Source organism: Erythranthe guttata, chromosome 2, assembly GCF_056151865.1.
Source record: "Erythranthe guttata isolate IM_541 chromosome 2, IM_541, whole genome shotgun sequence".
NCBI lineage: Eukaryota > Viridiplantae > Streptophyta > Magnoliopsida > Lamiales > Phrymaceae > Erythranthe > Erythranthe guttata.
The window spans coordinates 9794226-9808726 of record NC_142534.1 but is presented as its reverse complement, the minus strand read 5'-3'; the positions used below and the strand labels follow the sequence as shown (position 1 = coordinate 9808726).

At 38.1% G+C, this 14501-nt stretch overlaps 2 protein-coding genes across 2 annotated transcripts; one reads left to right on the top strand and one right to left on the bottom strand.

The window, feature by feature from the left end:
- Positions 1-2670: 2670 nt before the first annotated feature.
- On the top strand, positions 2671-6057 carry LOC105978142 (uncharacterized). Its single transcript, XM_088814968.1, has 2 exons — positions 2671-4346; positions 4380-6057. The coding sequence occupies exons 1-2, from the start codon at positions 2671-2673 to the stop codon at positions 6055-6057; spliced, it is 3354 nt and encodes a 1117-aa protein (XP_088671094.1).
- Positions 6058-9966: 3909 nt separating this feature from the next.
- Positions 9967-10576, bottom strand: LOC148772290 (kiwellin-1-like). The gene has a single exon (XM_088814914.1). It carries the CDS (start codon positions 10574-10576, stop codon positions 10010-10012), a length of 567 nt encoding a protein of 188 aa, XP_088671040.1. The 3' UTR covers positions 9967-10009.
- Between the last annotated feature and the right edge of the window lie 3925 nt (positions 10577-14501).

Below are 14501 nucleotides of genomic sequence, written 5' to 3'. Positions count from 1 at the left end.
ATAAATAGAAAAATAAATATAATACGGAATCACCTACCATATGTCAAAAATATTATTTTACAAATGTCTTTTCACAACAACACAATATGGAACTAATGATAATTTGCTCAAACATCAGAGGTTCAAGTTTATTCTTCCTCGAACAATATAAAATATTTTTAAAATATAAAATATGAAACAAAAGATGATATAACAAACCAACAAACCATTTTTATTTAGGAATACATCAGTAGATTAAATACAAAATATTTTAAGATACAAATCAATAGATGCAAGCAGTGTTGCAATATAGTCAATGAACAAACTACAATCTTTCATAATTGACTATGACTGGGGTGATGTCATAACGGACATAGTCTCGACGTCCGACTGAATTCACAACTTCCAAACGTAATCGAGGATCTTCTTGAAAAATGATCGTGTCAGTAGCATCAACCTCTAATGAATCTCTTGTTTGTTTTCTTCTGGCCTATAGTTGCAACGACGGTAAAATCGAGTTTAACCAAAAAAGTTTCCAATTAAAATATGCATAAATTTGCATCAATGCATATTACAATATCAAAACGCATCATAGAATCCCTATAGAGAAATACAATGTTCGAAGTTGCAACAACGAGATGCAAAAAATACAATTACTCGCAATATGCAATAAATTATGAAACCTTTCATAGTTATTCCCAAAGAAGAAGAAAAAAAACTAATATTAATTTGCAATAACGAGCTGCAAATTAAAATATGCAGAAATGCAAAAGTGAAAATGAAAACTGACTAAAGGGACAACATCAACAAACTCCAAGTTGCAGACAACAACATAAAAAATATAAATTTCAACATCAACAAAATAGTGGCAACAACAACCAAATAATAGTATGCAAATAACTATATCCAAATGCAATTGTCAACAACAAACTGCAAAATGCAAACGATACAATAATAATAAGTTATTTTCAACAAGTATTTTCTTATGATAGATGAAACCATTTGTTACGACACCAAACTGCAAATATTACAATAAAATGCAACTTATATTATGCTAACAACAAAGTCGAAATGAAATATAATATAAAAGAAAAATACGCATCATATAAGCAAAACCCAAAATAAACAGCAAAGTGCAAAATATACAAAAAACAACAAAATCAAAAGTAAGAAATCAATAACATGTTGTTGTTTATTTTGCACTTTGTTGTTATGATGCGTAAAAACCGATAACATATTGCAATCGACATCAAAAAAATTTGTAACAAAAAACAGCAAAATCAAAAGCAAGAAACCAATGATTTTCACATAACAACAGATATGATAATTGGGGTCGAAGAATCAATATCAACATCTTTCGATCCATTGATCAAAATTGTCATGACAATTCGTGAATAAATAGCCATTTAAAAACATAAAAAACCAGATATAGAAAAGCAAATCACCTGTACTTTTTCCATCTTTCCATCTTTAAACATTGTCTCTGTTTTTTTTTTTTGGAGATTTGCATCTACGAGAACAACGATTAGAAAAATCAATTTCACGATTTTTTCTAGGAATACAGTATTTGTTTCGTATAAAAAGGGAGATATTTTTTTGTTTCTAGGAGAGGTTCAACGATCAAGATAATAGCGGCCCTATTTTTGTTAGATGGGTTCAAGGGGAATAAATTTGCTATTTATTGATTTAAGATTAAAAATTTCCTATTTTATTTAAGGGTATATTGGCCATAATTAATTGTAGGGGTTATAACAAAATTGGACTTATGACTTGGATTAATACCTATAGAATCTAGTAATGGGGGGTCTCTAGAAAATTACCCCATTTTATTTATCAACTATTTTTATTACGGTCTTTCCATAATACCCTTAAGTATTTCCTTGTATAGATCCAATTTTTTATTTAACAAAACCTATAACATAATATTAAATTATAATAAATCAATTACATCTACCCTAATTTTACAACACGTTTTTTCTCGATTCTTTTTTTCTTTCAACAGGCGCCCCCCTCTCTTCCTCCACAATAGCAGAGATATCTTCCTCCAAATTCACGGTCATCTTCGCTGGCGTGAGACCTCCACCGCTTCGCCATCATCACTACCTTAATGGACCGCCTGCGCCTTGTCACGGCCCGCTAGTTTTGACCCAACCCCTTGCCGATTTCCCTTGGGTTGGGGAGGTTATAAATCCAAGATGTAGCCCAAATAGGGTTAGGCCCAAGTTGGCCCAATTGTATAGTGGTAGGTAGAGACATTTTAGGGATTCTTTGGTAGGTAGAGGTAAGTGGTGGTAGGTAGAGACATTTAAGGGATTGTTCCACTCCCAACCGTTAGATCATATCGATCTACACCGTCCATTGAGGAGGTGGTCTTGTATAAATAGAGGTAGGGTCCTCATTTGTAATCATCCAACAATCCAACAATCCAACAATAATCCAACAAATCCAACAAATCCAACAAATCTAACAAGTACTCAAGCAATAACATATTTTCCAACTCTCTTATCTTCTTAAGTTCTTCTTTCGTTTTTCCATCACTTAGCATTCGCAACACATTCGGGAGAGGCTGACTTAGCTATCGCGAGGGGCGAGAAGGAGCTAAGGCCGCACGGTTCTTTGTTAAGGGAACAAGTCCGTGACAAGTGGTATCAGAGCCCGGCTAAGGGCTTTGTTTTGATCGAATCCTCAACGATGGCGAACGATAAAGATATTTCGTACGTAACCGAGGGACGTGGCAGGGAGGCCCACATAAACAACAAGAAGAAGAGGGACCACAGTAAGGCTCGTGGGGAGAGTACCGTTAATGAGGCCGTGCTAACGGATCATGGCGAAAGACTCGAGAGGCTCGAGAATAACGTCGCCATAGCGGAGCTTAGCGAACGATTCGAGAAGCTCGAGCACGATACGGGGGTGTTGGAGGATCACATCGCCGAGCAACTCGATTTGTCTAGAGATAATGAGGCGTTGCGGGAGGAACGGTTGGATCGATTGGAGGCCATCATCCAATCCCTCCAAGAGAGCATCGAGGGGATGCGCGACGACTTGGCCTTGTGCAAAAAGGCCGCCGCTAACGGTAGCGTTGGCGCTACTTCGAGTCCAAGGGTGGACTGCCCGAAGCCAACGGGATTCAACGGCGTAAGGGACGCCAAGGAAGTTGAGAACTTCCTATGGAGAATGGAACAATACTTCGAGGGTATCGGTCTAGTCGACGAAACGACTAAGGTAAGAACTGCTTCCCTTTATCTTTCCGATACGGCAATGTTATGGTGGCGTAGAAAGCACGCCGATATCGAGAAAGGCATTTGCCGAATCGATACTTGGGAAGAGTTCAAAAGGGAACTCAAGCGACACTTCTACTCGGAGAACGTCGTCTATGAGGCTCGAAGGAAGTTGAGGGAACTCAAGCAACGAAGTTCAATCCGCGAGTACGTGACGGAGTTCACCACCCTCACCCTTCAAATTCCCAACCTCTCCGAGGAGGACCTTCTTTTCCACTTCACCGATGGGTTACAAGGCTGGGCCAACCAAGAACTCCACCGACGAGACATCAAATCCGTCGATGAAGCTATTGCCGCCGCCGAGTCTTTAACCGAGTATCAACCGAGAGATTCGTTGCGACAAGAGAAGTGGAACCAGACTAAATGCGGAGGAGAGAGACGGGACAATCATTGTCGGGACCATCGAGATAACCGAGACCCACGGCGAGCGTCAACCTCGAGGGGAGGAGACAAGCCATCCTCACGCCAACAACTTGAAGAGAAGAAGAGGTCGTTTGTGCCTAAGGGAGGATGCTTCGTATGCAAGGGGCCGCACGCGATGAGTCAATGTCCTAAGATGGGGTCATTGTCGGCAATTTTACAACAAGAGGCCGAGCAAGACACAAACGAGGGGCTAGGCAACATGGGATCACTTCAACTTCTGAACGCCTTAAAGGCTAATCCGATGCCGGCAACATCAAGCAAGGGGCTGATGTACGTGGAGGCCCGCATCAACGGTACCCCAGCAAAGGTGATGGTGGACACGGGAGCGACCCACAACTTTATCACCGAGGACGAGGCCAAGAGGGTTGGCCTACGGTGGAACAGACGAGACGGTTGGCTCAAGGCCGTTAACGCTAAGGCACAACCGGTCAACGGTGTAGCACGAGACACGGAGCTACACTTAGGCACTTGGAAGGGCCAAGTGGACTTTTCGGTAGCACCTATGGATGACTTCAAGGTGGTGCTAGGCATGGATTTCTTCCGCAAGGTAATGGCTATCCCGATGCCTTGTTTCAATTCCGTATGCATCTTAGAGAAGGGGACACCTTGCATGGTGCCGGCCATCAACGGCACCACTAAGGAAGAAAGCACGCAACCAAGGCAACTGTCTGCCATGCAAGTTGCCAAGGGAGTTTGACGGGGCGAGCCGACATTCTTAGCCACTTTAAAGGAGGAAAGCCCGCCCGTGAACAAAGAGGAGGACGCGCCACCGATCATCCAAACCGTCTTGGAGGCCAACCAAGACGTGATGCCACCAAATTTGCCCAACAAGCTTCCACCTAGGAGGGAGGTGGATCATGCCATCGAGTTGGAGCCGGGAGCCAAGCCACCCGCCATGGCTCCCTACCGCATGTCACCGCCGGAGCTTGAGGAGCTCCGAAAGCAACTTAACAAGTTGGTCGAGACGGGGAAGATCCGACCATCAAAGGCACCTTACGGCGCACCGGTCTTATTCCAAAAGAAGCACGATGGTTCTTTGAGGATGTGCGTGGACTACCGGGCGCTAAACAAGGTAACCATTAAGAATAAGTACCCTATTCCCTTGATAGCCGATTTGTTCGATAGGCTTGGTAAAGCCAAGATCTACACGAAGATGGACTTGCAAAAGGGCTACTACCAAGTTCGCATTGCCGAAGGGAACGAGCCAAAGACAACGTGCATCACTCGATACGGTTCTTACGAGTGGCTTGTCATGCCGTTTGGGTTAACCAACGCCCCGACAACATTTTGCACACTCATGAACAAGATCTTCCATCCATACTTAGATCGGTTCGTGGTGGTCTACTTGGACGACATTGTTGTGTATAGCGACACCATGGAGGAGCATGTCAACCACCTTCGCACCGTATTCCAAGTACTTCGGGAAAACGAGCTGTTCGTGAAGAAAGAGAAGTGCGAGTTTGCCAAGGAGGAGGTCCAATTCTTGGGGCATATCATCGGGCACGGGCGACTACAAATGGATGGAGCGAAGATCAAGGCTATCACCGAGTGGGAACCGCCGACTAAGGTAACCGAGTTACGATCTTTTCTTGGTCTCATCAATTATTATAGGCGGTTCATAAAAGGGTACTCAGCACGAGCGACGCCACTTACCGACTTACTCAAGAAGAACAAGACGTGGGAGTGGCCCGACTCATGCCAACGGGCGTTCGAGGACTTAAAGGCAGCGGTGAGCCAAGAGCCGGTCCTCACCTTACCGGACTTTGGGAAGTCGTTCGAGTTGCACACGGACGCTTCCGACTTTGCAATTGGAGGGGTCTTGATGCAAGAGGGGCATCCGATCGCCTTCGAGAGCCGAAAGCTCAACGAGACGGAGCGGCGCTATACCGTCCAAGAGAAGGAGATGACCGCCATCATCCATTGCCTTCGAGTGTGGCGGCATTATTTATTAGGAGCACCGTTCATGGTCAAGACCGACAACGTTGCCACGAGCTACTTCCAAACGCAAAAGAAACTCTCGCCAAAGCAAGCACGGTGGCAAGACTTTCTAGCGGAGTTCGACTACGTTTTGGAGTACAAACCGGGGAAGGCAAACGTTGTGGCCGATGCTTTGAGTAGAAAGGCCGAACTCGCAACGATTAGCTCGACAAGGGGGAACTTGGCCGACATGATCCGAGAAGGGCTCGAACATGATCCAATCGCCAAGGAGCTAATTCGACTTGTCAAGGAGGGCAATTTCAAGATCGTCCCCACTTATTCGAGGCAACGAGGACGTCGCCGGATTAGGCGGGGGAGGATGTCACGGCCCGCTAGTTTTGACCCAACCCCTTGCCGATTTCCCTTGGGTTGGGGAGGTTATAAAGAGTCCAAGATGTAGCCCAAATAGGGTTAGGCCCAAGTTGGCCCAATTGTATAGTGGTAGGTAGAGACATTTTAGGGATTCTTTGGTAGGTAGAGGTAGGTGGTGGTAGGTAGAGACATTTAAGGGATTGTTCCACTCCCAACCGTTAGATCATATCAATCTACACCGTCCATTGAGGAGGTGGTCTTGTATAAATAGAGGTAGGGTCCTCATTTGTAATCATCCAACAATCCAACAATCCAACAATAATCCAACAAATCCAACAAATCCAACAAATCTAACAAGTACTCAAGCAATAACATATTTTCCAACTCTCTTATCTTCTTAAGTTCTTCTTTCGTTTTTCCATCACTTAGCATTCGCAACACATTCGGGAAAGGCTGACTTAGCTATCGCGAGGGGCGAGAAGGAGCTAAGGCCGCACGGTTCTTTGTTAAGGGAACAAGTCCGTGACAGCCTGCTTCCTTGTCATCCACTACATTAGTCGCCACGGTTCCTTCATCCTCTAGGGCGGAGATCTCCATCTTCCCAGACAACACAGAAATAGCCTGTGTTTTTTTTTTTTTGGTGTGTGATGGGAGCGACGAGATGTATGGGTAATTTGAAAAGTATGGAGAATTTTGATTATTTCGTGTTTTGTGTTTTTTTTGCGATGGGATCGACGAGATGTACGGGTAATTTGAAAAGTATGGAGAATTTTGATTATTTCTTGTTCAATTTTTTTTACTTGATTTTTCGGAGCCTTTCAATTTTAATTGAATATTTTTTTTTTCAATAAATGGGAATGCACATTTTTTAATAATAATTTAATTTAATATCGTATTTCTTTCCATTCGAATGGAAACTCATGTTTTGTTCGTGGGGAGAATGTTTAGTCAGTTTCATATGTTTAGTAAGTTTTATATGTTTATTTCTCTTTCTAACTTTGTGTAGTGGGTTTGGATGAGATTGTGGTAGATTTAAAATCATTGCTTTGTAAACCGATTTTGTTTTGAATGAATTAAATTTACACGTTGTTGTCTTCTTTTTCTTTGGTTCAAGTTTTTGCACAAACGGAGTGATGGCAACAGATAGGACGAGGTTGGGTGATGCTCGGGTGACTCTACGGGGTTATATGAGATAACCCCCTCATTTAATTTCCTAAGAGGGATAAGTCCAATTAATAATCCTATTGTCTGCAATGACATTGTTTATTAAAGGGGATTTTTTGTGTGAATTTAGGCAAGTTTTTTGTGCGTTTTCTCTTTGTAAAGGGATCTTTTGTAGTGGATTTCTATATTTTTGTAGTGGTTTTTGATGAACTTGTAGTGGATTTCAGACAAAATATACCTGCTGCAGGCGCAAGGAATAGAGGAGGGGGTGTCGATGCGCTTACGGTAAATAGTGGTTTTGGTAAATAGTGGTTTTCTACATTAAATAGTGGATTACGTTAGAGGGATGGAGTTGACAACGCGTAATTTATTTTAATTGAAACGGTGTGAGATTTTTTGAGAGATTTTGGGGATTAGGCCGATTTTTAGGGTAGTTATTTTGCGAAATTGAATTAAACATTAAAATTCGAAAATACACCACAAGGGTAATATAAGTATTTTTCTATGGGAGGGGTTATCCCAAAAACAGGATTATTAATTGGACTTATCCCTATTAGGAAATTAAAATGAGGGGTTATCTCATATAACTCCTATTTAATAAGGGCTTATTTTACATACCCTCCATAGGCACCAAATAAACTAGTGATAAGCCCAAGTTAAAATCATTCTTTGACATAACCCTGGAGAAGCGAAAATACTATATTACCGTTATATGCAATTTTCGGCCAAACTGCATTCAACATTTTTGGTCCTGTATTTAGCATTTTCGCTGATTTATTTATTATTATTACTATTTTTTTTAATAAACCTGTTGTTTAATTTATATATATTTTTATCATTTATTTATTTATTTATTTTTAATTTTTTTTTAATTTTTTTTTAATTTTTTTTTTGTAAAATCAATATGTTTACTGTACTGAAAATAACTACATGTAACTGTATTAAGCTATAGTAATTCGTAGTTATGTTCTTTTTTTTTTACCCCAGATTTTTTGTCGATTAATTATGTATACACACGAATACTAGCTTATACAAAAGAAATTCATAAACCCCAAAAATTTACAAATTTCAATATTTATATTATAGATCACCTCATAACCAATAAAATACAAATAGAATATACACAGATATATGTATATGTCACTACATATTACTATGTAACTAGTATTATATAGTAGTGTATAGTAATATACATTAATGTATACAGTCTGTTGACTGTATACATTATATATAGATGAAAAACACAACACTACGAAAATTATATACAAGTTATAAATTATATAAATGTTCGTGCACGTATATTTTACATATGGAGATTATATAAATGTTCGTGCACGTATATTTTACATATGGAGACAAATTGAGAATAAACTCTGCAAAACGTGAAATTCGATAAACATTACTAAATATAAACTACCCGTCGGAATAACTGAATTCGGAGAACACATTAACGCAAGATCACTTCATGAACACATTTAACGACAAAAACAATCGAAAAACACAAAATCTACAAAAATTACGAACAATTTATAGATTATATAATTGTTCGTCCATAATTAATTCAGACTGTGTAAAATTCAGCAACACTTATAGAGAAGAGAACGGCGACTTCGAAACATGGACAGCTAAACAACGCCACAAACTCCACCACAGAGCATAAAATCGAGTGGTTCAAAAAATCGATAGCTCACAGAATCCCGTCTCAAAGAGAATTTTTCTGATACGCCGCACGTTTTCCGCTTTCACACGAAATTGTAGCGATCATGTTATGTATACATAGTAACGTCCAAGTTTTAAAAAAGGGTTTTTAAGGGCATTTTAGGTACTTCATATATGCCGAGGGGATATGTCAAAATATTTTCGAAATAAGGGGGGTTTTCCCTAGAGTGCAATCTGGTTGGTAGTTAGTTAGATATAATTTGGAAATTAAGAGGGTCTAAAAAATAATCACTTTTAATATTGTGTAATATATATTTCTTATTGTCAATTTTATATTTTATTTATTTAAATAAATATTTTATTCCCATTTAGAATGTTGCTCCAATACTGCATCGCACGCGATAAATTAAAGATCATAATATTATTGATTTACAGTCATATAAAATTAATTATATCAACCATACACACATTCTTCAATATTTTGCTTATATGTGCCGTTGCAGTTCATTCTTCATCACCATTGCCAAAGACTAATAATCTATTGCCTTATCTACAAAATAACAGTCAATCGTGTTTATAAGTACATTTAAACACGGATTTTTTAATTACTTTTCTGGGATAAATTACAGCCATCCCTGAGCTAAGATCAAATTACGAAAAAATTCCCCTCATTTTTTGGTAATTACAATCAACTAATTATGAATCTTCTTACACGTCCATTTTATGATGTCAAATTCAACGTAATCTTCTAGATTCCATGGAATGTTGTCTAGTTTGTACTCGTTTTGTGCGAAAATGCAATTTATGATGCACCACAATTTGTTGTTTACAAGCCAAGAGACACATCTTGTGATCATCTTGTTTCAAAATGTGGTGCTGGAATAACGTAAAACGGGTACAAAGTACAAACTGGAGAATATTCCATATAATCTAGAATATCTAGACTCATAGTTGAGGGGGTTGATTGTAATTACCTAAATATGAAGGATGTTTCGTAATTTGACATTACTTCAGGGATATATGGCCATAATTTACCTTGAAATATATATATTTGTTTTATCAAAATTTTAAGCAGTAAGATACAGTCCCACGATAGAATCATTCTTGCAGTAAAGAGATCTATATAACAAGTAGTACTATATTTGAACAAGGAAATTAGTTTACACAATTTAATAACAATACATAACACATTAAAATAGAAACATAAGAGAAGTGCATTAGGCATCAGACCAAGTAATATCCAAGTCTCCCCAGTTATCTTCAGGCACCCCCAAAGCTTTCCAGACAGCCTTCGAAGCATCGACAATGTTGTTAGGACAAGGTGGCTGATAATCGTGGTCTTCGTCGCACCCCATTGTAGAATCACACTCGTCGACCACCATAGCTGTCACGGTCCTGCCATTAGCACTTATGACAACGTTGTTTAGGCACCTCGACCCTCCGCTGTACCAGCCAGTCGATAGAGCGACAACTGGCGTTTCGTCGGAGTGGTACTTACCGTCACACTCGGAGGGGCCGCCACCATCACCCCCCTTCTGGAAGCTGTTGAGCGTCAGAACTGCTTTCGTGCTTCCGGAAACGGGAGGCGAACATGTGTAAGTGGTGTAGTAATCCCCTGCTTTGCAGCAGTCGGAGTCGTTTTCTTGGTTGCATTGTCCCGGAGGGGGGTTTTCGCCTCTTATTTTGCCGCTGGGGTTGCAAGATTGGAGTCTGGCTTGTGAGGAATAAGCAGCAAAAGTGAGCAGAACAAGTACAAATCCTCCAACTGCAGTGAATGTTTTCATCATTATTTTTTTTTTTTGATTTAGTGATTGAAAAAGTGAGTAAGTTTGGATGCAAAAGTGGGATGCAAGAATTTGCTTATATAAAAGCTTTACACACTTAAAAATGACAAGAAAGTACTCAAGGATAGTTAATTTATTGAATTTTTTTTCTTTTTTTTATGAACAATTTGGTTAGTTAACTTGCCGTGTTAGTCAATCAATCCAAGAACTGATAATTTTGACTAATCAAATAAGTGAACATCTGATTATACATTCTTTAATTATCAGTAATTATTTGCATTATTTCTCATATAATTAGTTACTCAGTACATATAATTCAAGTTAGAAAGCATTTTCTATCAACACAGTTCTTCTCTTGGAGTCTAGTGATTGATAAAATTCCAACCGGTTTATAACGACAGTTTACTTCATGCACGTTAGCAGATAGATCCCGTTTGATATATGGTTTAATCATAACGAACGCATTGATGCCGTTCAGATACGATCAGCTCTGTATATGAAACAGAAACACCTTTTTTTCTCATCGATACTCTTTTTCTTTTTTGTAGTGAAGGATATGCCGAATGACATGTATCGAAACTTGCACTAATGATATATGGCATACGTTTAGGAAGATTAGAGGTAAAAATTCCAATTTTTATATGCAAGACAGGTTGTGTAAATAACATCAACACTCACAATATATTAGTTAAGATATAATGCTATAATGATTATGTGGTTTTAAATTTCCGTGCCATGGGGAAAATAAAGCGAGAAAGAAGAGCGAAAAGAAATAATACAGAGGTCGGTCGAGTCGAAAAAGTGAAGTCTGCAATTGGATGAAAACAGAGGTGTGAATTGACATTGGCGGCGGGGGCGGTGGGCATCGAACGAAGCAGTGGCGGCAGGCACGAACGGCGGAGGTCAACAATTGTTGGCCATAGTTAGGCTCAGGCGTTGAACGACGTCGTTTTCCAGCAAACTGATTAAAAGAAAAGAGAAAATCAAGCAGACACGACGTCGTCCAGCTACTTGAAAAATAAAGAGAAAAGAAAATAATTGAAGAAGAAGGAAGGACCGGAACGACGGCTTTTCGTATTAAAAGGGGCAGAATATATATATATATATATATATATATATATATATATATATATATATATATATATATATATATATATATATATATATATATATATATATATATATATGTGACTGCCCTGTATATATATACGTGAATAATTACCTTATGCTTGAATGTACGTGAGTTAATCATTTATTGATATTTGGGATGTCATAAAATAGTTATTCTTCATGTTTTAGTCAAATTGGTATCATGGTCATGCATAAAATGATTTTTATTTTACGGAAAGATTAATGGAATGCTTGGGTTGGATTAGTCGGGATATGGTGGGACGGTATTCCAACCATAGAAACTATAGTAAACGGGTTGGTTTGATTCCACCAAAAGAACGGACTCAACATAATATTCTTATCATCCAAGTAACAAAGTTAATTTTTCAAGGATCCGGACAACATAAAATGTTTTATTTCATGCATTTGCCAATTTGGTAGTTTTCGGTATTTGAGTGAATTACGTGCTTAATCTTGATTGGGTGTCTTTACACGTTTGTTTACTGACGAATGTGGAGATATATAGTAAGGTGTGATGCTTATGTAAAACTTATTTTAAATCCTCATTATTCATTCGAATTTCTTACTGGACTTAATAGTTCACATAGATATTTTTTTATTACAGGTAGTAGTAGTAATTCCTCGCGGAATGGACCGAGTAGTGGATCGGAGTCTTGTCCGGAGTTTTGAACGCTCGTACGGGGAACCTATAAATTATGCTAGTACTATTTTGTGTTAGTTTTTATTTTATTTTAATGGCCCATTAACCTTTGAATTTAAATTTATCAATTGTGGGTAATTCAATTATGGTATTAAGGTGATTTTATGGTAATTGATTTGTAATGTTGATGGCAATAAAAGACCATGATGGGTGGGATTTGTCTTATGCCGTTACAAATCAATCGTGGCCCTCTTCTCTCGTCTATAAAAGCATCCACAACTCTTCTCCTCAACATCAGATGCAAATTCAGAATTCCATCTCTTACAGAAATATTCGTGAGTTGTGATTTAAGAGAGATAGAGAGAAGAAGGTGTGCTACGAATAAGGTTCTCACAAGGAGATTCAGATGAGGCCTGGCTAGGCTCGGCTTGTAGATTGCTATCATCCTTGTTCATCATCTCTATCGAAATCCATGGCGAACGGTATGTCGATAATCCAAATTATGTGAATATGTTCTTAAGATGAACTTGATTTCAAGATTCTGTGATTAAGGTTTTCCGCATAAAATAAATAAAAATCTTTCAATTGGTATCAGAGCAGGGTTTTGAAATCGATTCATCTTGGAACTCAAAATTTATTATATGTCAATCTTCCGACTATATGATTTCATGAAATTAAAATTGAGTTTTAATCTAATATCTTCCCGATGGATTGATTTTACTCTTGGAAATTTGCTTTTATGATAAATGTTAAATTCTTATCCGATTGAGTATCTACTGATGAATGAGAGCATATTCTCCATCTCTAGTCAAACATGGCCATTGTATGTTGGTATTTAATCTTTATTATGAAAAGATTAAAGATCAAAGAAATATTTTGAAATAAACATGTTTGTGTATTGATTATTATTCGTGGGTCTCATTGGATTCTTTTGCAAATTAGAATTTCACTACTACTGTATCTTTCATGGGTACTAACTTTTTCTTTTTAAGTAATAGAAGTAATGGTTTCTGTGTATTATTTGACAAATATTTATTTAATATTTGTTATTATATCAATGCATGGATTTCTATGTATATTGTATGAATTGTATGTGAACATTATCTGCACACACACGTGATATTGCACACACATGAAAAGTATATTTTAATTTATTGTTTAAAAAAAAATCGCGGGTTTAGTCTGGTACAGGCTATGGAATATGTGTGGCCAAATGCATGTTTGTGTGTATAGTAAATACATGAATTGTATGTATTCTGTGAAGTACATGCATTCTTTTAATGTATCTCATATGCAATGTATCTTATATGCAGTAAATTATTTTTTTTGCAAAATGAATTGTTACTGTTATGATTATTTATTTCATGACTAATTTGCAATTAAAGTTATCACCCAAATTAAAATAATGAAAATATTATTAGTTTTATATTTATGAAATTTACTAATCTTTTAGTTGCTAAAATGACTTAAATTAGTAAAAATCTAATAAATATAAGAACTATGTTGATTTTTGTGCCTTATTAGAATATCCACTTGTTCTATTGAGATAAACTACTTGTTACGGCATTAGGTGTGGTAACAGTATTCTTGTGTTATCACAGTAATTAACCTACTAAATGCGAATAAAAACACAAGAATTTAATGTGGTTCGGATACAAACATACCCTACATCCACGAGGACTTGCAAACTAGTTAAGATTTACAGTGTACATTAATAGGATTTAATAAAACACTAAAGACTCACTCTTTATGTGATACGCCGTTCTTGCACACGACTCGAACTTGTTGATAATCAAAGCAATTCCTCCATCCGCACTCTTGGACGCCCTCCAATGTTGAACTCCCTTCAAACGGCGGATCGACCTCTCCCGAGATCTTTTAAGCATTTATCCCGAAACGCCGATCTTCTTTATGGCCTGGTAGAAGAAACCCGTCTTGTTGCCACACCTGATGTGCCGACAGGGCTGCAGCACGGGCTGCACCCTTCAAAGCCTTTATGCTGGGATTTTTCTTATTAAAGCTCCATCGGACTCATATGAGGTTGAGGGTCTTATATAGGCACGAAATCACCACCCTAAACCTAACTTGGGCCCTAAGAAATCGATTTAACTAGGTAATAGAATCCTAGTCGATTTCTACCTCTATTCTAAATAA

Bases quoted from the DNA above. Each gene is read 5' to 3' on its own strand.
- LOC105978142 (XM_088814968.1), top strand. From the start codon at position 2,671: ATGGCGAACGATAAAGATATTTCGTACGTAACCGAGGGACGTGGCAGG. The intron at 4,347-4,379 runs GTCTGCCATGCA...GGGAGTTTGACG, and splicing joins AGCACGCAACCAAGGCAACT to GGGCGAGCCGACATTCTTAG.
- LOC148772290 (XM_088814914.1), bottom strand. From the start codon at position 10,576: ATGAAAACATTCACTGCAGTTGGAGGATTTGTACTTGTTCTGCTCACT.